Here is a 20,951-nt window from a genome sequence, read left to right on the forward strand (position 1 = left end):
ATAGAAGCTTTCGAAATGTGGTGCTACAGAAGAATGTTGAAGATTAGATGGGTAGATCACATAACTAATGAGGAGGTATTGAATAGAATTGGGGAGAAGAGGAGTTTGTGGCAGAACTTGACTAGAAGAAGGGATCGGTTGGTAGGACATGTTCTGAGGCATCAAGGGCTCACCAATTTAGTATTGGAGGAGAGCGTGGAGGGTAAAAATCGTAGAGGGAGACCAAGAGACGAATACACTAAGCAGATTCAGAAGGATGTAGGTTGCAGTAGGTACTGGGAGATGAAGAATCTTGCACAGGATAGAGTAGCATGGAGAGCTGCATCAAACCAGTCTCAGGACTGAAGACCACAACAACAACATTACGTTAACTCGATGATGTCCTTCGATGTTTCATGTAGGCTGTCATGACTCTTGAAACAGTTGCTCTTGAAACATTCAGTAAGTTTGCTGTCTTGGTTACTAATGCTCCATCTAATCGGGCCCCACAATCTGCCTACTTTGGAACCCTGTTAGGTCTTTCATTGTACGTCGACCTCGGCCCCTGAATGCACATACGAAGTGTGTATCACTCGTTAACAACTTGCACTGATGCCTAGTCCATATTGAACACGCACAATCCAGAGAGACACGTGCCTTACCTGCGTTGTTGACCGCCAAACACAACCATCTCATTACCACACTGTTCACATCATTTTTCCTATCCCCTGCTATGTGTGACGTGCCAAATATGAAATACACTACTGGCCACGAAGATGACGTGCTACAGACGCGAAATTTAACCGACAGGAAGAAGATGCTGTGATATGCAAATGATTAGCTTTTCAGAGCATTCACACAAGGTTGGCGCCGGTGGCGATACCTAGAACGTGCTGACATGAAGAAAGTTTCCAACCGATGTATCACACACAAACAGCAGTTAACCGGCGTTGCCTGGTGAAACGTTGTTGTGATGCCTCATGTAAGAAGGAGAAATGCGTACCATCACGTTTCAGACTTTGATAAAGGTCTGATTGCAGCCTATCGCGATTGTGGTTTACCGTATAGCGAGATTGCTGCTCGCGTTGGTCGCGATCCAATGACTGTTAGCAGAATATGGAATCGGTGGGTTCAGGAGGGTACTACGGAACGCCGTGCTGGATCCCAACGGCCTCGTATCACTAACAGTCGAGATGACAGGCACCTTATCCGCATGGCTGTAACGGATCGTGCAGCCACGTCTCGATCCCTGAGTCGACAGATGGGGACGTTTGCAGAACAACAACCATCTGCACGAAAAGTTCGACGATGTTAGCAGCAGCATGGACTATCAGCTCGGAGACCATGGCTGCGGTTACCCTTGACGCTGCATCACAGACGGGAGCACCTGCGATGGTGTACTGAACGACGAACCTGGGTGCACGAATGGCAAAACGTAATTTTTTCGGATGAATCCAGGTTCTGTTTACAGCATCATAATGGTCGCATCCGTGTTTGGCGACATCGCGGTGAACGCACATTGGAAGCGTGTATTCGCCATCGCCATACTGGCGTATCACCCGGCGTGATGGTTACACGTCTCGGTCACCTCTTGTTCGCATTGACGGAACTTTGAACAGTGGACGTTACATTTCAGATGTGTAACGACCCGTGGCTCTACCCTTCATTCGATCCCTGCGAACCCCTTCATTTCAGCAGGATAATGCACGACCGCATGTTGCAGGTTCTGCACGGGCATTTTTGCATACAGAAAATGTTCGACTGCTGCCCCGGCCAGCACATTCTCCAGATCTCTCACCAGTTGAAAACGTCTGGTCAATGGTGGCCGAGCTACTGGCTCGTCACAATACGCCAGTCACTACTCTGGATGAACTGTGGTATCGTGTTGAAGCTGCATGGGTAGTAGCTGTACCTGTACGCGCCATCAAAGCTATGCTTGCCTCAATGCCCAGGCGTATCAAGGCCGTTATTACGGCCAGAGGTGGTTGTTCAAATGGTTAAAATGGCTCTCAGCACTATGGGACTTAACTGCTGTGGTCATCAGTCCCCTAGAACTTAGAACTACTTAAACCAAACTAACCTAAGGACATCACACACACCCATGCCCGAGGCAGGATTCGAACCTGCAACCGTAGCGTAGATGGTTGTTCTGGGTACTGATTTCTCAGGATCTATGCACCCAAACTGCGTGAAAATGTAATCACATGTTAGTTCTAGTATAATACACTCCTGGAAATTGAAATAAGAACACCGTGAATTCATTGTCCCAGGAAGGGGAAACTTTATTGACACATTCCTGGGGTCAGATACATCACATGATCACACTGACAGAACCACAGGCACATAGACACAGGCAACAGAGCATGCACAATGTCGGCACTAGTACAGTGTATATCCACCTTTCGCAGCAATTCAGGCTGCTATTCTCCCATGGAGACGATCGTAGAGATGCTGGATGTAGTCCTGTGGAACGGCTTGCCATGCCATTTCCACCTGGCGCCTCAGTTGGACCAGCGTTCGTGCTGGACGTGCAGACCGCGTGAGACGACGCTTCATCCAGTCCCAAACATGCTCAATGGGGGACAGATCCGGATATCTTGCTGGCCAGGGTAGTTGACTTACACCTTCTAGAGCACGTTGGGTGGCACGGGATACATGCGGACGTGCATTGTCCTGTTGGAACAGCAAGTTCCCCTGCCGGTCTAGGAATGGTAGAACGATGGGTTCGATGACGGTTTGGATGTACCGTGCACTATTCATTGTCCCCCCGACGATCACCAGCGGTGTACGGCCAGTGTAGGAGATCGCTCCCCACACCATGATGCCGGGTGTTGGCCCTGTGTGCCTCGGTCGTATGCAGTCCTGATTGTGGCGCTCACCTGCACGGCGCCAAACACGCATACGACCATCATTGGCACCTAGGCAGAAGCGACTCTCATCGCTGAAGACGACACGTCTCCATTCGTCCCTCCATTCAAGCCTGTCGCGACACCACTGGAGGCGGGCTGCACGATGTTGGGGCGTGAGCGGAAGACGGCCTAACGGTGTGCGGGACCGTAGCCCAGCTTCATGGAGACGGTTGCGAATGGTCCTCGCCGATACCCCAGGAGCAACAGTGTCCCTAATTTGCTGGGAAGTGGCGGTGCAGTCCCCTACGGCACTGCGTAGGATCCTACGGTCTTGGCGTGCATCCGTGCGTCGCTGCGGTCCGGTCCCAGGTCGACGGGCACGTGCACCTTCCGCCGACCACTGGCGACAACATCGATGTACTGTGGAGACCTCACGCCCCACGTGTTGAGCAATTCGGCGGTACGTCCACCCGGCCTCCCGCATGCCCACTATACGCCCTCGCTCAAAGTCCGTCAACTGCACATACGGTTCACGTCCACGCTGTCGCGGCATGCTACCAGTGTTAAAGACTGCGATGGAGCTCCGTATGCCACGGCAAACTGGCTGACACTGACGGCGGCGGTGCACAAATGCTGCGCAGCTAGCGCCATTCGACGGCCAACACCGCGGTTCCTGGTGTGTCCGCTGTGCCGTGCGTGTGATCATTGCTTGTACAGCCCTCTCGCAGTGTCCGGAGCAAGTATGGTGGGTCTGACACACCGGTGTCAATGCGTTCTTTTTTCCATTTCCAGGAGTGTATATTCGCACAACGAATACCCGTTCATCATCTGCGTGTCTTCTTGGTGTAGCAATTTTAATGGCCAGTGGTGTAAATCAGGACGAAATGTTAAGAAGTAGCGTGTTTGCTGCCAAGTGAACAACATGTGGACTTATTCATTAGAGGACGAGTGGCGCATTTTCAACAAAGAAAAGATGAGTCTTTATCTTTCGACATCATTGTTCATGAAATTTGTAACTGGCTCCTCTTTCCTTCATTTCTAAATGTACTAAATTAGCGAACATTGTTGAAAGCTGGTGGAATCTTACATAGTTTCGCAAATTACGTCATTTCAAGAGGGCGTGGCGAGTTTCCTTGACCATTCATTCTTTAAGCGACCTCGTGCTCCGTCGCTGATGCCGCTCTGCCGATGGCTCACCTCGTGCAACTGGCGGCGTCGGCGTAGAAGCCGGGCTGCCGTCCGGCGCAGCCCGACCACGGGTGCGGCCCGGCGCAGAGGAAGCCGTCGGCGTCGGCGTCGGCGTTGGGCAGGCAGCGCGCGCTGGCGCGGTCCCAGGCGGCGTCCTCGCTGCAGGCGCCCCACAACAGAGTGCGGCCCGCCGCGCACAGCACGTAGCCGCGGCAGCCGCGCGTCGAGAAGTCCGCGTGGAAGCCGTCCGCCAGGCGCGAGCACGCGTCTCCGCCCGCCGCGCCGCGAGACTCGCTGCTAACCGCCTGCTCCGACAACACGACGCACTGCGTCACGCTCTGCGGTCTGACTTCACATCACTTACACTGACGGAAAAAAAAATCGCAACTCCGTGAAAGAGTTGGGCGTCATAAACGAATGTTGGTATGCGTATTTCTACAGGGTGGTCCATTCATACTGACCGGGCCAAATAGCTCACGAAATAAGCATCAAACGAAAAAACTACAAAGGACGAAATTCGTCTAGCTAGAAGGGGGAAACCAGATGGCGCTATGGTTGGCCCGCTAGATGGTGCTGCCATAGGTCAAACGGATATCAACTGCGTTTTTTTTAAATAGCAACCGCCATTTTTTATTACATATTCGTGTAGTACGTAAAGAAATATGAATGTTTTAGTTGGACCACTTTTTTCACTTTGTTGTAGATGGCGCTGTAATGGTTACAAACTTATAAGTACGTGTTATCACGTAACATTCCACCAGTGCGGACGGTACTTGCTTCGCGATACATTACCCGTCTTAAAATGGACCGTTTACCAATTGCGGACAAGGTCGATATCGTGTTGATGTATGGCTATTGTAATCAAAATGCCCAACGGGCGTGTGTTATGTATGCTGCTCGGTATCCTGGACGACATCATCCAAGTGTCCGGACCGTGCACCAGATAGTTACGTTATTTAAGGAAACAGCAAGTGTTCAGCCACATGTGAAACGTCAACCACGACCTGCAACAAATGATGATGCCCAAGTAGCTGTTTAAGCTGTCGCGGCTAATCCGCACATCAGTAGCAGTCAAATTGTGCGAGAATCGGGAATCTCAAAAACGTCGGTGTTGAGAATGCTACATCAACATCGATTGTACCCGTACCATATTTCTATGCACCAGGAATTGCATGGCGACGACATTGAACGTCGTGTACAGTTCTGCCACTGGGCACAAGAGAAATTACGAGACGATGACAGATTTTTTGCACGCGTTCTATTAGCGATGAAGCGTCATTCACCAACAGCGGTAACGTAAACCAGCATAATATGCACTATTGGGCAACGGAAAATCCACGATGGCTGCGACAAGTGGAACATCAGCGACCTTGGCGGTTTAATGTATGGTACGGCATTCTGGGAGGAAGGATAATTGGCCCCCATTTTATCGATGGCAATCTGATTTCCTACGTAATGTTCTACCAATGTTACTACAAGATGTTTCACTGCATGACAGAATGGCGATGTACTTCCAACATGATGATTGTCCGGCATATAGCTCGCGTGCGGTTGAAGCAGTATTGAATAGCATATTGCATGACAGGTGGACTGGTCGTCGAAGCACCATACTATGGCCCGCACGTTCACCGAATCGCACGTCCCCGGATTTCTTTCTTTCTGTGGCGAAAATTGAAGGATATTTGCTATCGTGATCCACCGACAACGCCTGACAACATGCGTCAGCGCATTGTCAATGCATGTGTGAACATTACGGAAGGCGAACTACTCGCTGTTGAGAGGAATGTCGTTACATGTATTGCCAAATGCACTGAGGTTGACGGACATCATTTTGAGCATTTATTACATTAATGTGGTATTCACGCTGTAACAGCATGATTTCTCAGAAATACGTTCACAAAGGTACATGTATCACATTGGAACAACCGAAATATAATGTTCAGACGTGCCTACGTTCTGTATTTTAATTTAAAAAACCTACCTGTTACCAACTGGTCGTCCAAAATTATGAGCCATATGTTTCTGACTATTACAGTGCCATCTGTCACAAAGCGAAAAAAGTGGTCCAACTAAAACATTCATATTTCTTTACGTACTACACGAACATGTAATAAAAATGGGGGTTCCTATTTAAAAAAAACGCAGTTGATATCCGTTTGACCTATGGCAGCGCCATCTAGCGGGACAACCATAGAGCCATCTGGTTTCCCCCTTCAAGCTAGACAAATTTCGTTTCTTGTAGTTTTTTCGTTTGACGCTTATTCCGTGAGATATTTGGCCCGGTCACGATCAATGGCCACCCTGTATATCTGAAACATGATGTCTGTTCAAATTTCGCGCCAATCGCGTAAGAGTGGCACTAGTAGCGCCACTATGAGGATGCAAATCAGGTTTCCTTTAAATACGCTCGTGAGCGTTAGCTACAGCATGTGATCAAAAGTATCCGGACATCTGGCTGAAAATGACTTACAAGTTCGTGGCGCCCTCCATCGGTAATGCTGGAATGCTGTGTTGGCCCACCCTTAACCTTGATGACGCCTTCCACTCTCTCAGGCATACCTTCAATCTGGTGCCGGAAGGTTTCTTGGGGAATGGCAGCCCATTCTTGAAGGAGTGTTGCACTGAGGACAGGTATCGATGTCGGTCGGTGAGGCCTGGCACGAAGTCAGCTCTAAAGTTTCAGGTCAGGACTCTGTGCTGGCCAGTCCATTACACGGATGTTATTCTCGTGTAACCACTCCACCACAGGCCGTACATCCGTACATTATGAACAGGTGCTCGATCGTGTTGAAAGATGCAATCGCCATCCCCGAATTGCTCTTCAACAGTGGAAGCGAGGAGGTGCTTAACTCGTCAACATAGACCTGTACTGTGATAGTGCCACGTAAAACAACAAGGGGTGCAAGCCCCCTCCATGAAAAACACGATCGCACCATAAAACCACCGCCTCCGAATTTTACTGTTGGCACTACACACGCTGACAGATGACGTTCACTGGGTATTCGCCATATCCACACCCCGCCATCGGACCGCCACAGTGAAAATCAGAAGCGTTTTCTTTGCACATTTAGTTACACCTTCCAGGTACTTCACTACATAGTCGCCGCTCCGACTTAGATATTTGTCGGAGCGCTATACCAAATTTCCAACACCACCGTTATAGAAGGCAGCCGCCCGTGCTTTCCGATAATTCTCTACGCTGGTCTATATCGCGTAGCTTGAGCCCTAGTGTTGTCTTCGTATCCAGAGTTTCATGTGAACAGAGGTGACACTCAGGACGAGCCAATTAGGGCTGTGTTGTGGATGATCGAACACTTCCCATCGAAAAGGCTGCAGGAGCGTCTTCATTGCCCCTGCAGAGTGGAGCTGAGAATTGCCGTTAAGGAGGAAATGTGTCGCAGTTGTATTAGGTGGACTGCATTCATTAAGGCGAAGCCTCTCAGCCGGCCCTCCTACTTGGCGGAAGACATTATTGTTCTAGACATCTTTACTCGCTCACAGTGCGCTCACATCTGAAAACAGCGCCTTGATGCGATTGACAGGCATACTAGAGACACTGCCCAAGACGTCTGTGAAAAGCCTCATCTGATTTCACAGTGGTTTCCATTTCGCGACCGATCATTCCTCACTTTCCGAATAGCCCTCGTATTTGACAGCGTTGTGTGTGCTGTTTGTATCAGCACAGCAGCACATCCCTGACAGAAAGCACTGTCAGGGCTATGGACAATAACATTCCTGAAATGGAGTGGCTTGACCAAAATCTTGACCTTAACCTAATGGGACATCTTTGAGTGAGTTAGAACGTCGAATTCGCTCTAGAGCCGAGTGTCCAACGCCACTACTCTCTCTGATTCCGGCTCTTGAGTAATAATGGGGTGCTATTTTCCAGACATTCTGACACATCATTGATAGTCCCCCCCCCCCCCCCCCCCCCCCGCCCCGCACACATCTCCTAACAGAGCTCAAGCCATCACAAAGGCGAAGGGTGGACATATCCCTTATTAATGTCCACTAACAGGAGGACCAGATACTTCTGATCAATACGATATTGCAGTCCCCGTGTTAATCTGATTACGATGCAAAGTTTCTTTCGTCATGCATGCATGTTGAAAGGAACAGGCACTGTGGCGACCACAGCCGTCACGAAACACATCAAATGAATTGGTAATTGCGAATAAGGTGTACCATTAGCTGTAGAATGGAATGACGACAGTGAAAAATTGTGCCAGACCGGGATTTGAACTCTTATTTCCCGCTTATCGCGAGCGCTCGCTTTACCATTTGGCTATCCGTGCACGACTCACGGCCAGACCCAAACTTCCATATCACATCAACAATGAGTCTACGACCTGGACTCGTACATCCATTACGTATATTCCCGTACAGTCCGCAGCTCGTGGTCTCGCGGTAGCGTTCTCGCTTCCCGACCACAGGGTCCCGGATTCGATTCCCGGCGGGGTCAGGGATTTTCACCTGCCTCGAGATGACTGGGTGTTGTTGTGTCGTCCTCATCATGGCACACCACCTCTGCTAGGACCTTGCCTCGTACGGCGGTGTGGATCTCCCGCATCGTCCCCTACCCTCTGTCAAGGAGTAAGGGATCTCATCATCATCACCCGTACAGGTCTAACGTTGTACTTGAAAGTCGCTTGCCCGATATCGACAGATAAATACGATACTGCAGTGCCTGTGATAGCGGGCAAGGGATTTTCAAGTACAACGTCTGACCTGTACGGGAATATACACTACTGGCCATTAAAATTGCTACACCACGAAGATGACGTGCTACAGATGCGAAATTTAACCAACAGGAAAAAGATGCTGTGATATGCAAATGATTAGCTTTTCAGAGCATACACACAAGGCTGGCGCCGGTGGCGACACCTACAACGGCCGTCAGAGGTGGCCGAGCGGTTCTAGGCGCTACAGTCTGGAACCGCGCGACCGCTACGGTCACAGGTTCGAATCCTGCCTCGGGCATGGATGTGTGTTCTATCCTTAGGTTAGTTAGGTTTAAGTAGTTCTAAGTTCTAGGGGGCTGGTGACCCCAGAAGTTAAGTCCCATAGTGCTCAGAGCCATTTGAACCATTTTTCTGACACCTACAACGTGCTGACATGAGGAAAGTTTCCAACCGATTTCTCATACACAAACAGCAGTTGACCTGCGTTGACGGTGAAACGTTGTTGTGATGCCTCGTGTAAGGAGGAGAAATGCGTACCATCACGTTTCAGACTTTGATAAAGGTCGGATTGTAGCCTAACGCGATAGCGGTTTATCGTATAGCAACATTGCTGCTCACGTTAGTCGAAATCCAATGAGTGTTAGCAGGATATGGAATCGGTGGGTTTCCAATTACTCTTAGCAGAATATGGAATCGGTGGGTTCAGGAGGGTAATATGGAACGCCGTGATGGATCCCAACGGCCTCGTATCACTAGCAGTCGAGATGACAGGCATCTTATCCGCATGACTGTAACGGATCGTGCAGCCACGTCCCCATCCCTGAGTCAACAGATGGGGACGTTTGCAAGACAACAACCATCTGCAGGAACAGTTCGACGACGTTTGCAGCAGCACTAACTGTCAGCTCGGAGACAATGGTTGCGGTTACCCTTGACGCTGCATCGCAGACAGGAGCGCCTGCGATGATTTACTGAACCACGAACCTGGGTGCACGAATGGCAAAATGTCATTTTTTCGGATGAATCCAGGTTCTGTTTACATCATCATGATGGTCGCATCCGTGTTTGGCGATATCGCGCTGAACGCACATTGGAAGCGTGTATTCGTCATCGCCATACTGACGTATCAGTCGGCGTCATGGTATGAGGTGCCACTGGTTATACGTTTCGGTCACCTCTTGTTAGCATTGACGGCACTTTTAACAGTGGACGTTACGTTTCAGATGTGTTACGACCCGTGGGTCTACCCTTCATTCGATCCCTGTGAAACCCTACATTTCAGCAGGATAATGCAAGACCGCATGTTGCGGTTCCTGTACGGGCCTTTCTGGATACAGAAAATGTTCGACTGCTGCCCTGGCCAGCATATTCTCCAGATCTGTCACCAATTGAAAACGTCTGGTCAATGGTGGCCGAGCAACTGGCTCGCCACAATACGCCAGTCACTACTCTTTATGAACTGTGGTATCGTGTTGAAGCTGCATGGACAGCTGTACCAGTACACGCCATCCAAGCTCTGTTTGACTCTATGCCCAGGCGTATCAAGGCCGTTATTACGGCTAGAGGTGAAAACGTAATCACATGTGAGTTCTAGTATAATATATTTGTCCAATGAAGACCCGTTTATCATCTGAATTTCGTCTTGGTGTAGCAATTTTAATGGCCAGTAGTGTACATAATGGATGTACGAGTTCTGATCCTAGACGCACGGTTGACGACGTATGGAAGTTTGGTTCTGGCTGTGAGTCGTGAATGGACAGCCAAATGGTAAGGCGACCGCTCGCGATAAGCGGGAAATCCGGGTTCGAGTCCCTCTCCGGCCCAAATTTTCACTGTCGTCATTCCATTCTACAGCTGATGGTAGTCCTTATTCGCAGCTGCGAATTCATGTGGTGTACTTCTGAATAGTTGGTATAGGTGTCTGTAGTAGTAGAGTGACTGTGTTCTAAAGAGTTCTACTGGTTGTGTCTGCTACAAAGGGAGGAGGCTGAGCCTTACCCGACAGGTGACGAGCGGCGCGGGCACGCACATGCGGCCGTCGAAGAGCGTGCTGTCGGGGCAGGAGTGGCGCGCCAACGTGTGCCCCGCGGCGCAGTGGACGTAGTCGCGGCAGCCAGAGGCGGCCAGCGCGTGCAGCCCGTCCAGAAGCCCGGCGCACTCGCCGCTGGCGCCGCCCAGAGAACCGCGCGAGGACGCCGGCGGTGCGGGGCACGTCACCTGAGGAACACCGCCTCCTTGCAGACTCGTCTGTTTCATTTAAATCATTGTAAGCTACGCAACAGGAAGAAAACCGGGTACGTGTACCTAGGACAATTACGAGAAGTAATAATCCCGATGGATGAAAAAAATTGAAAGAAGTTTATAGTTTCAGCTGATAGGTATCGATTAATCCCTTACACGAGGGTCACTCCAAAAGAAATGCACACTATTTTTGTAAAAATACAGTTTTCATTCTGCATGTCTGAAAGTTTTACAGCCGAGTGATTCTAGGCGCTTCAGTCTGGAACTGCGCGACCGCTACGGTCGCAGGTTCGAATCCTGCCTCGGGCATGGATATGTATGATGTCCTTAGGTTAGTTAGGTTTAAGTAGTTCTAAGTTCTAGGGGACTGATGACCTCAGATGTTGTGTCCCATAGTGCTCAGGGCCATTTTTTTGAAAGTTTTACAGTGTGTAGATACATCCTTCCCGCTTTTTTTCAAGCTTAGTTCAACCTGTTCCCGTGAGTGGCGCCGTCACAGCATTACTTCAAGGTGGCTGCTACACTTGACGTTCGTCAGAAGCTGTCATAGAATTCCTGTGCTGTGAAAACGAGACAGTGGGAAACATCCATAAGAGGTTGAAAAAAGTGTATGGAGATGCTGCTGTCGATCGCAGTACAGTTAGTCGGTGGGCAAGCAGGTTACGTGATAAAAGCGGTTACGACAATATTGAGGATTGTCCTCGCAGCACACACTCCAGACAATGTGCAGAGAGTTCACTAATTGGTGACTGCTGACAGACGCATCACAGTGAACGAATTGTCACGCTACGTTGGGATATTGGATGGAAGTGTCTTCAGAATACTGAAAGTATTGGCGTTAAAAAAGGTTTGTGCCAGGTGGGTTCCCAGGGTGTTCACAGTGGCTCACAAAGAAACAAGAAAAACGGTATGCAACGAACTTTTGGAACAGTACGAGGATGGTATAGACGATTTTCTTGAAAGAATTGTGACAGGTGATGAAACATGGCTCCATAAAATTTCACCAGAAACGAAGAGCAATCAATGGAGTGGCATCGTACAAATTCACCCAAGAAAAAAAAATTCAAAAGCATACCTTCTACTGCAGAAGTTACGGCTACGGAATTTTTCGATTCCGAAGGACTCTTGCTTGTGGACATCATGCCAAATGGAACCACCATAAATTCTGATGCATATGTGACGACACTGAAGAAACTTCAAGCTCGACTGAGTCGTGTTCGACCACATCGGCAAAGCAGGATGTTTTGCTGTTGCACGACAATGCACGGCCACATGTCAGTCATAAAACCATGGAAGCGATCACAAAACTCGGCTGGACAACACTCAAACACCCGCCTTACAGTCCTGACCTGGCTCCATGTGACTATCATCTCTTTGGGAAACTGAAAGACTCTCTTCGTGGAACAAGGTTTCAAGGTGATGACTCCCTTGTGCACGCTGCCAAACAGTGGCTCCAACAGGTTGGTCCAGAATTTTACCGTGCGGGTATACAGGCGCTGGTTCCAAGATGGCGTAAGGCAGTTGAGAGAGATGGAAATTATGTGAAGAAATGAAAATATTGTTCCTAGAGGATGTATCTACACACTGTAAAACTTTCAAACATGTAGAATGAAAGATGGATTTTTTTAGAAAAATAGTGTGCATTTTTTTTGGAGTGACCCTCGTATATGAAGAAACAGTAACGATCGCAAAATGTACTGAAGAGCCAAAGAAACTGATACACCAACCTAATATCGTGGAGGGGCCCCACGAGCACGCAGAAGTGCCGAAACACGACGTGGCATAGACTCGACTAATGTCTGAAACAGTGCCGGAGGGAATTGACACCATGAATCCTGCAGAGCTGTCCATAAATTCGTAAGAGTACGAGGGGTGGGGATCTCTTCTGAACAACACGTTGCAAGGCATCCCGAATATACTCAATCATTTCCATGTCAGCGGAGCTGGGTGGCCAGCAGAAGAGTGTTCCTGAAGCCACTCTGAAGCCATATTGGACGTGAGGAGTGTCGCATTGTCTTGCTGGAATTGTCCAAGTGTCTCGGAATGCACAATGGACATGAATGGATGCAGGTGATCAGACTGGATGCATACGAACGTGTCACCTGTCAGAGTCGTACCTAGACGTATCAGGGTCCCATATCACTCCAACTGCACACGCTCCACCCCATTCCAGAGCCTCCACCAGCTTGAACACTCCCCTGCTGTCATGCACGGTCCATGGATTCATGAGGTTGTCTCCATACCCGTACACGTCCATCCACTCGATGCAATTTGAAACGGAACTCGTCCGACCAGGCAACAAGTTTCCAATCATCAACAGTCCATTGTCAGTGTTGACGGGCCCAAGCGAGGCGTAAAGCTTCGTGTCGTGCAGTCATCAAGGGTACACGAGTGGGCCTTCGGCTACGAAAGCCCATATCGATGATGTTTCGTTGAATGGTTTGCAAGCTGACACTTGTTGATAGTCCAGCATTGAAATCTGCAGCAATTTGCGTAAGAGTTGCACTTCTATCACGTTGAACTAATCTCTTCAGTCGTCGTTGGTTCCGTTCTTGCAAGATCTGTTTCCGGCGGCAGTGACGTCGGAGATTTGATGTTTTACCGAATTCCTGATATTCACGGTACACTCGAGAAATATTCGTACGGGAAAATCCCCACTTTATGGCTACCTCGGAGATGCTGCGTCTCATCGTTCGTGCGCCGACTATAACACTATGTTCAAACTCACTTAAATCTTGATAATATGCCATTGTAGCAGCAGTAACCGATCTAACAATTGCGCCAGACACTTGTATTATATAGGAGTTACGGACCGCAGCGCCGTATTCTGCCTGTTTACATATCTCTGTATTTGAATACGCATGCTTATACCAGTTTATTTGGCGCTTCAGTGCATCATTTATTTAAAATGAGCGGTTTCGGCACATACAGTAGGCCACCTTCCGATTGATTGCACCATTTTCCGAAGCTGGCGAGGTGCTGAGCAGCTGTTATTATCTTGACAATACGCGGTTGCTCAGCGCGTCGCCAGCTCCAGAAAATGGTGCAGTCGATATGAAGATACCCTACTGTATGTGTCAAACCGGTCATTTTAAGTAAATGTTATTTTGCGATCGTGACTGTTTCCTCAAACATATTTATCACAAATAAGATCGGTGACAGACCCAACCACGTTGGTTAAAATCGTCAGTCAATCCGCCGCTCACGTAATGGTGTGGTTTTGCTTTACCGAGATCGACAGAATATCTTTTCTCTGCCTGGATTTCCTCATATTTACCAAGTCAGGGAGAAAGATCTTACTGGGAACTTTTCCGATGTTCTCCGTCAATCCTATGTGGCAAGAATTCCGTACTGCGCAGCAATACTACAGAAGAGGACGGAAAAGTGTAGTGTAGGCAGTCTCGTTAATAGACTTGCTGCATTTTCTAAGTGTTTTACCAATAAAACGGACTTTAGGTCGCCTTTCTCACCAATTTATCGATCTGATCGTTTCAATTTAAGTTGTTCTTGATTGTAATCCTTAGTTATTTAGTTGAATTGAGAGCCTCTAGATTTGTATGATTTGTCATGTAACCGAAATTTAACGGATTCCTTTTAGTCATCATCTGGACAATATCACACTTAATGTAGGGTCACACTTAGTATAGGGTCCGTTGCCACTTTTCGCAACATACCGATATCTTAGCACCCCTACCTACGACATTCCTGCGGTTTGAGGAAGAGGTCATCCTTTTATATACGTTTCAGATTAAAAATAGCACACCTTACACTGTCCCGTTAGTGCGAACTGAATCAGTACCCAAAAGTCCGCAACAAATGATGAGCCGCCGACAAGTACTGTTTTTTATCACTTAGAAAGTATAGCACGTAGCGTGATCTTCAGTTTGTGGCACTATCACCGTAGCAACGTTTACGGGTTCTAGAACTCGAATTGGTGCTAAAGTGTCCCATACACACAATGCACATGCGTCAAATGGTAGAAGTCCTTTCAGCGACCAGGCAACAGCACAGATGTGGAGGGTGACAATCATTGAATTATATGAATAGACGTAAACTAGTTACAAACTAGTACACACACTTTCTTCAAAATGTCACTACAGATATTGGGATTTAGGTTATACCTTGCTCGATATGCCTGCCATCATTGGCTATGATGTGGCGCAGACGAATAGCGAAATTCTGCATGACCCGCTGAAGTGTCGGAACCTCGATGCTGTAGATAGCCTCCTGAATGGGTGTTTTGTCTTTCATATAGTCCCACAAAAACAAGTATGTGTTCAGATCCGGAGAATATGGCGACCAATTGAGGCTCATGCCAGTGGCCTCTGGGTGCCTCAGAGCCAGAATGCGGTCCCCAAAGTGCTCCTCCAGGACATGACTCTCCTGCTTCGATGGAGTCGAGCTCTTTTTGCATGAACCCCATCTTGCCGAAATCAGGGTCACTTTGGATAATGGGGATGAATCATCTTCCAAAACACGTACCGTTCAGTAGTCACCGTGCCGTCACGGAATATCGCACCGATTAGTCCGTGACTGGAAACTCCACACCACACAGTCCCCCATTGACGGTGAAGAGACTTCTCGAGCGCGAAATGCGGATTCTCAAACCCCCAAATGCACCAGTTTTGTTTATTGACGAACCCATCCAAATGATAGTGGGCTTCGTCGCTAAACCAAACCATATTCACATCAAAGTCCTGTTTGTCAATTCCGTGGAGAATAGTGTTGGCGTCTCAAAAAATTGATAGTTACCCACTTAGTGGTTGTAAGGTAGATTATTTCGGTACTTAAATGGTAACCATGTTTCAATAGTACATGCCAAATAAATCTTTTTATGTTGTTAATGTGTGTATGGATGAAGGTTTTTGATCCACCGATCTGAAATTACATTCCCGTATGATGAAATTCATGAATTTATTCATGCTTCCATAATGTTAAACAGAAACTGAAAGTTAAAAGTCTGAAATAGAAAAAAAAGTCAATGAATGGAAAAAAAACCTGTTGAACATCAACAAAAACGCCGCATTAAAACCCCTCGAAGTGGAGAAACAGGGAATCAACTTTTTAAAAGTCTTATTTAACTTTGATGCCACGTATAGCTCTTTGCTTGTAAAACTTCACATCTATTCACGTCAGTGGACCGATAATCTACGTAGTTTGGTCCCATAAGACCTTACCACATATCACGTAAGTAGTTTTCTTGCATTAATTTCATGATTTGTATTTTTTAGTGTCGATTGGAATAACGTAGAAGAAAATGCTTTTTGAAAGCTACATTTTTCTGTGTTGGTTAGGTAAAATGTACCCCATATGAGTAGATGAATGTGGGAAAGATCTCAAAATCATCCTCAGATCTCTAGTAGAATCAACCTTTAACAGCCTGGGACTGCATCAAGGCAATCCTCGTCTCTGCAGTTTCAAACATTCTTGTACAGCCATGCTAAGAGGAAAGCAGAATTCGAAGCTCTGTGGCTGCATGTGGCACTCTCTTGCATCCACAGGATATGGCAAGGTCCCAGTCATGGCGAGCACATTACTTCCACTTTGACATATCGCACTTTTCTCTTCTAGCGCAGAAAAAGGTTGTACCTGTTTTCGACTGATGTGTTTGGTATTAAGTAAGATACAGGGCGAGTCAGCTGCCCCTACTCATGGGTTTTACGCATCTCGCAGCACCTTTAAGTATCATGCACAAGATTTTCAGATTCTCTCGTTCACTACATGCAAACTATTAGTCCTACAGAAAAACTGAGTAGGATCTTTTCGTAGGAAATTTAATGCAGTTAAATTTTGTGCTGGGATATGTTTTCGTTAGAGGCCGTAGTTTTCTATTTATTCAGGCCAAAAGCAAAAAAATTATTTTCAAACGCGTTTTTCTTTAATAATTCGAAAACCATGGCTTCCAACGAATATGTATCCCAGCACAAAATTTAGCTACATTAATTTTCTGCAAAAACTGTAAGGTTAACAGTTCGTGCGTAGTGAGCGAGAGAATACGAAAATCTCGGACTTGGTTTTTAAAGGAGTTGCAGGTTGCATAAAACTATCAACAGGGGCAGCTGAATCACTCCGTATAAAGACCTGCAATATAGCATGACTTTTTTCTTCTGAATTTTACTGAAATAGCTCAGTCGTGTAAAACTGAATTCAGAATCACCAAATTTCATGGGTTTTCTTTTCCCACAGATAAATGGTGAACTACTTTTCTGATTCCGTGGCACATTAGAGGGAGGGGCCGTCCTTATGGAAACTAGGTGAAATGTTGCTTTTTGAATAATTAATAAAAATATGCCCCAATCGTTTAATTAATGCTAAAAGTCATTAAGAATAAAGTTTCTCTGTGTAAATAAATCTGTACAGAAAGGAGAAAAGGTCATAAATTAATATAAAAAATATTTTTATACTATTCATGTAAAGAATGTCGCAGAGAAATGTTTATATAGCGAAAATTGACAAAAGACGTTCTGTAAAACGAGTTGAAGGCAGTCGCCGTATTTTGTTTTAACTGTATAAAAACATGAGCTGTGACCCTTCTCTCTCTCTTGTTTGTTTTGGATTACTGTCTCTTAAAATGTAAGTGTCGCTCTCGTAGATGTAACTTTTGGTTAATAAGTACGTTAATTTAATGATAACAGCTGTGTTTGAATAAAAGAACGTACTTTCCTGTTCCATTAGTGCCACATCTCAATTTACTATGTTGCATTTTAGAACTTTTCTGGGTGCAGCGAATGAGAGTTGCCGACGAATTGTTTGATGGGCACAGGCGAACGCTACTAGTGTTCAATCGGCATTTACTTTATGAAACTTTTATTTCAGTGTCCTGAGATCTCGTTTACCGATATTTTCTATCGGTATACGGGCAATGTAATTACGCAAACTGCGTAATTTTGAGGTCGGTCACTGGCCTCTAAATAACACCGTCGGTCAACGATCTCGTCGGGCTGACGGGAATCTGATGCTGGATGGCAGAATGCAAATTCATCATTAAGCAAGTAAAAATTTTCTGTGCAACATTTTACCGTTTCAGAAGCTTTACCACCAGCAGAAGTGATTGAGAATTTTATAATTTTTTAAATGTCAATAATTTTATAAAGGGTGTAAATTTTAAGTTGACAAACCAGAATAACTCGAGAAATAAGCTTCACACGAAAAAATGTGTAGAATCCAAAGTTGATTATTTTCGAGGTGGACATTTGGTGCTGCTAAAATTAGTCCGCCACCCTAGCCGGGGGCTGGGGCGGCGGGCTAATTTTAGCACCAGGAGATGTCCCCCTAAAAAATTAATCAACTTTGGATTCTACACATTTTTTCGTGTGAACCTTGTTTCTCGAGTTATTCTGGTTCGTCAACTTATAATTTACACCATGTATATGGATGGATCACCGGAACGTATAGTGCTGTCATGTTTACGTGTTGTGAGTCGGAGATATAACCCATGTGCAAGAGCGAGAGACAGTCTCCTTTCTGCAGCTGTGGGCTGAACGAGGAAGCGACAGAAAAAGACTGAAGATATAATTTCGGCACAGTTCTGCAAAGGTTGGTATCCATCCTGGCTGCAGATCAGCGCCGAAACCACAGCCGCACCAAGGACTCGGCGTGATTTTGCGTGAACAGAATCACAACTAACAAAACTCTAGCCATGCAGGTGACTAAAGCTGCAATCTTTTCCGTCTCTGTAGGTAATGTCAAATGTGCTGTTTAGTGGAGTCACGGAGAATGAACGCTAGAATTTCGAGACAATTCTGTATTCTGGTCGTATGTAAAGCACACAAGCGGCAAGACGCAGTCAATATCTTCGCTGCGCAGTGCCGATGGTACTGTTACCGACGACTGTGCCGCTAAAGCGGAGTTATTAAACACAGTTTTCCGAAATTTCTTCACCAGGGAAGACGAATGGAATATTCCAGAATTTGAAACACGAACAGCTGCTAGCATGAGTTTCTTAGAAGTAGATACCTTAGGGGTTGCGAAGCAACTCAAATCGCTTCATACGGGCAAGTCTTCAGGTCCAGATCGTATACCGATTAGGTTCCTTTCAGATTACGCTGATACAATAGCTCCCTACTTAGCAATCATATACAACCGCTCGCTCACCGATAGATCTGTACCTACAGATTGGAAAATTGCGCAGGTCGCACCAGTGTTTAAGAAGGGTAGTAGGAGTAATCCATCGAACTACAGACCTATATCATTGACGTCGGTTTGCAGTAGGGTTTTGGAGCATATACTGTATTCAAACATTATGAATCACCTCGAAGGGAACGATCTATTGATACGTAGTCATCTTGGTTTCAGAAAGCCTCGTTCTTGTGCAACGCAGCTAGCTCTTCATTCGCACGAAGTAATGGCCGCTATCGACAGGAGATCTCAGGTTGATTCCGTATTTCTAGATTTCCGGAAAGCTTTTGACACCGTTCCTCACAAGCGACTTCTAATCAAGCTGCGGGCCTATGGGGTATCGTCTCAGTTGTGCGACTGGATTTGTGATATCCTGTCGGGAAGATCCCAGTTCGTAGTAATAGACGGCAAATCATTGAGTAAAACTGAAGTGATATCAGGTGTTCCCCAGGGAAGCGTCCTGGGACCTCTGCTGTTCCTGATGTATATAAATGACCTGGGTGACAATCTGAGCAGTTCTCTTAGGTTGTTCGCAGATGATGCTGTAATTTACCGTCTAGTAAGGTCATCCGAAGACCAGTATCAGTTGCAAAGCGATTTAGAAAAGATTGCTGTATGGTGTGGCAGGTGGCAGTTGACGCTAAATAACGAAAAGTGTGAGGTGATCCACATGAGTTCCAAAAGAAATCCGTTGGAATTCGATTACTCGATAAATAGTACAATTCTCAAGGCTGTCAATTCAACTAAGTACATGGGTGTTAAAATTACGAACAACTTCAGTTGGAAAGACCACATACATAATATTGTGGGGAAGGCGAGCCAAAGGTTGCGTTTCATTGGCAGGACACTTAGAAGCTGCAACAAGTCCACTAAAGAGACAGCTTACACTACACTCGTTCGTCCTCTGTTAGAATATTGCTGCGCGGTGTGGGATCCTTACCAGGTGGGATTGACGGAGGACATCGAAAGGGCGCAAAAAAGGGCAGTTCGTTTTGTATTATCACGTAATAGGGGAGAGAGTGTGGCAGATATGATACACGAGTTGGGATGGAAGTCATTAAAGCAAAGACGTTTTTCGTCGCGGCGAGATCTATTTACGAAATTTAAGTCACCAACTTTCTGTTCCGAATGCGAAATTATTTCGTTGAGCCCAACCTACATAGGTAGGAATGATCATCAAAATAAAATAAGAGAAATCAGAACTCGAACAGAAAGGTTTAGGTGTTCGTTTTTCCCGCGCTCTGTTCGGGAGTGGAATGGTAGAGAGATAGTATGATTGTGGTTCGATGAACCCTCCGCCAAGCACTTAAATGTGAAGCAATCACGTAGATGTCGATGTAGTGTAATAAGTGTTCATCCAGAGTCTGGGAGAGGGCAAATGTCTCTTCTTGCTCTCTCCTCCCCCCACCCCCTCCCCACCCCCTTCCACTGCTTTCCGTCACTTTGCGGATGCCCGCGGTGCACCCGCAACTATCCGTAGCACAAGGCCAAGGCACGTTGTGTACGAGGTGGAAAGTCTGCTGAGGACCGTTGACATGTGTCGATCACAGTCTCCCCTCAGCAGTCAGCGGACAGTGGTCGGTGGGCTCACCTGCTGCGCGGGCCGGCAGCGCCCGGCGTGGAACAGCTGTCCCGGCGGGCAGGGCGCCACCTGCCGCAGCGCGCCGCCCTCGCAGCGGAACCAGCGCGCGCAGCCGTGCGCCGTGTCTGCGTAGCGGCCATTCACGCGGCCCACGCACACCGGCTCGGGGCAGCCGGACTCCGCAGACTCACCCGCTGGCACGCACACCTGCCACACACGGCCAAACAAACACTCACAGATGTAACAATAAAAGATACGTGACAAAAACTGATTACCGGTTTCGGCTTTGTGACCATAATTGCCAGCCGCTGT

At 47.1% G+C, this 20,951-nt stretch overlaps 1 protein-coding gene across 1 annotated transcript in view; it reads right to left on the bottom strand.

Moving 5' to 3' along the window:
• LOC124775921 overlaps positions 1–20,951 on the bottom strand; it is a 277,056-nt gene that overhangs the window by 25,775 nt on the left and 230,330 nt on the right. Inside the window, exons 6-8 of the mRNA XM_047250765.1 lie at positions 20,649–20,846; positions 10,697–10,945; positions 4,118–4,321 (exon numbers count right to left, since the gene is read on the bottom strand). Of these exons, the coding sequence (XP_047106721.1) occupies positions 4,118–4,321; positions 10,697–10,945; positions 20,649–20,846 (651 nt within the window). The remainder of the gene's footprint in view (positions 1–4,117; positions 4,322–10,696; positions 10,946–20,648; positions 20,847–20,951) is intronic.

Source organism: Schistocerca piceifrons, chromosome 2, assembly GCF_021461385.2.
Source record: "Schistocerca piceifrons isolate TAMUIC-IGC-003096 chromosome 2, iqSchPice1.1, whole genome shotgun sequence".
Lineage (NCBI taxonomy): Eukaryota > Metazoa > Arthropoda > Insecta > Orthoptera > Acrididae > Schistocerca > Schistocerca piceifrons.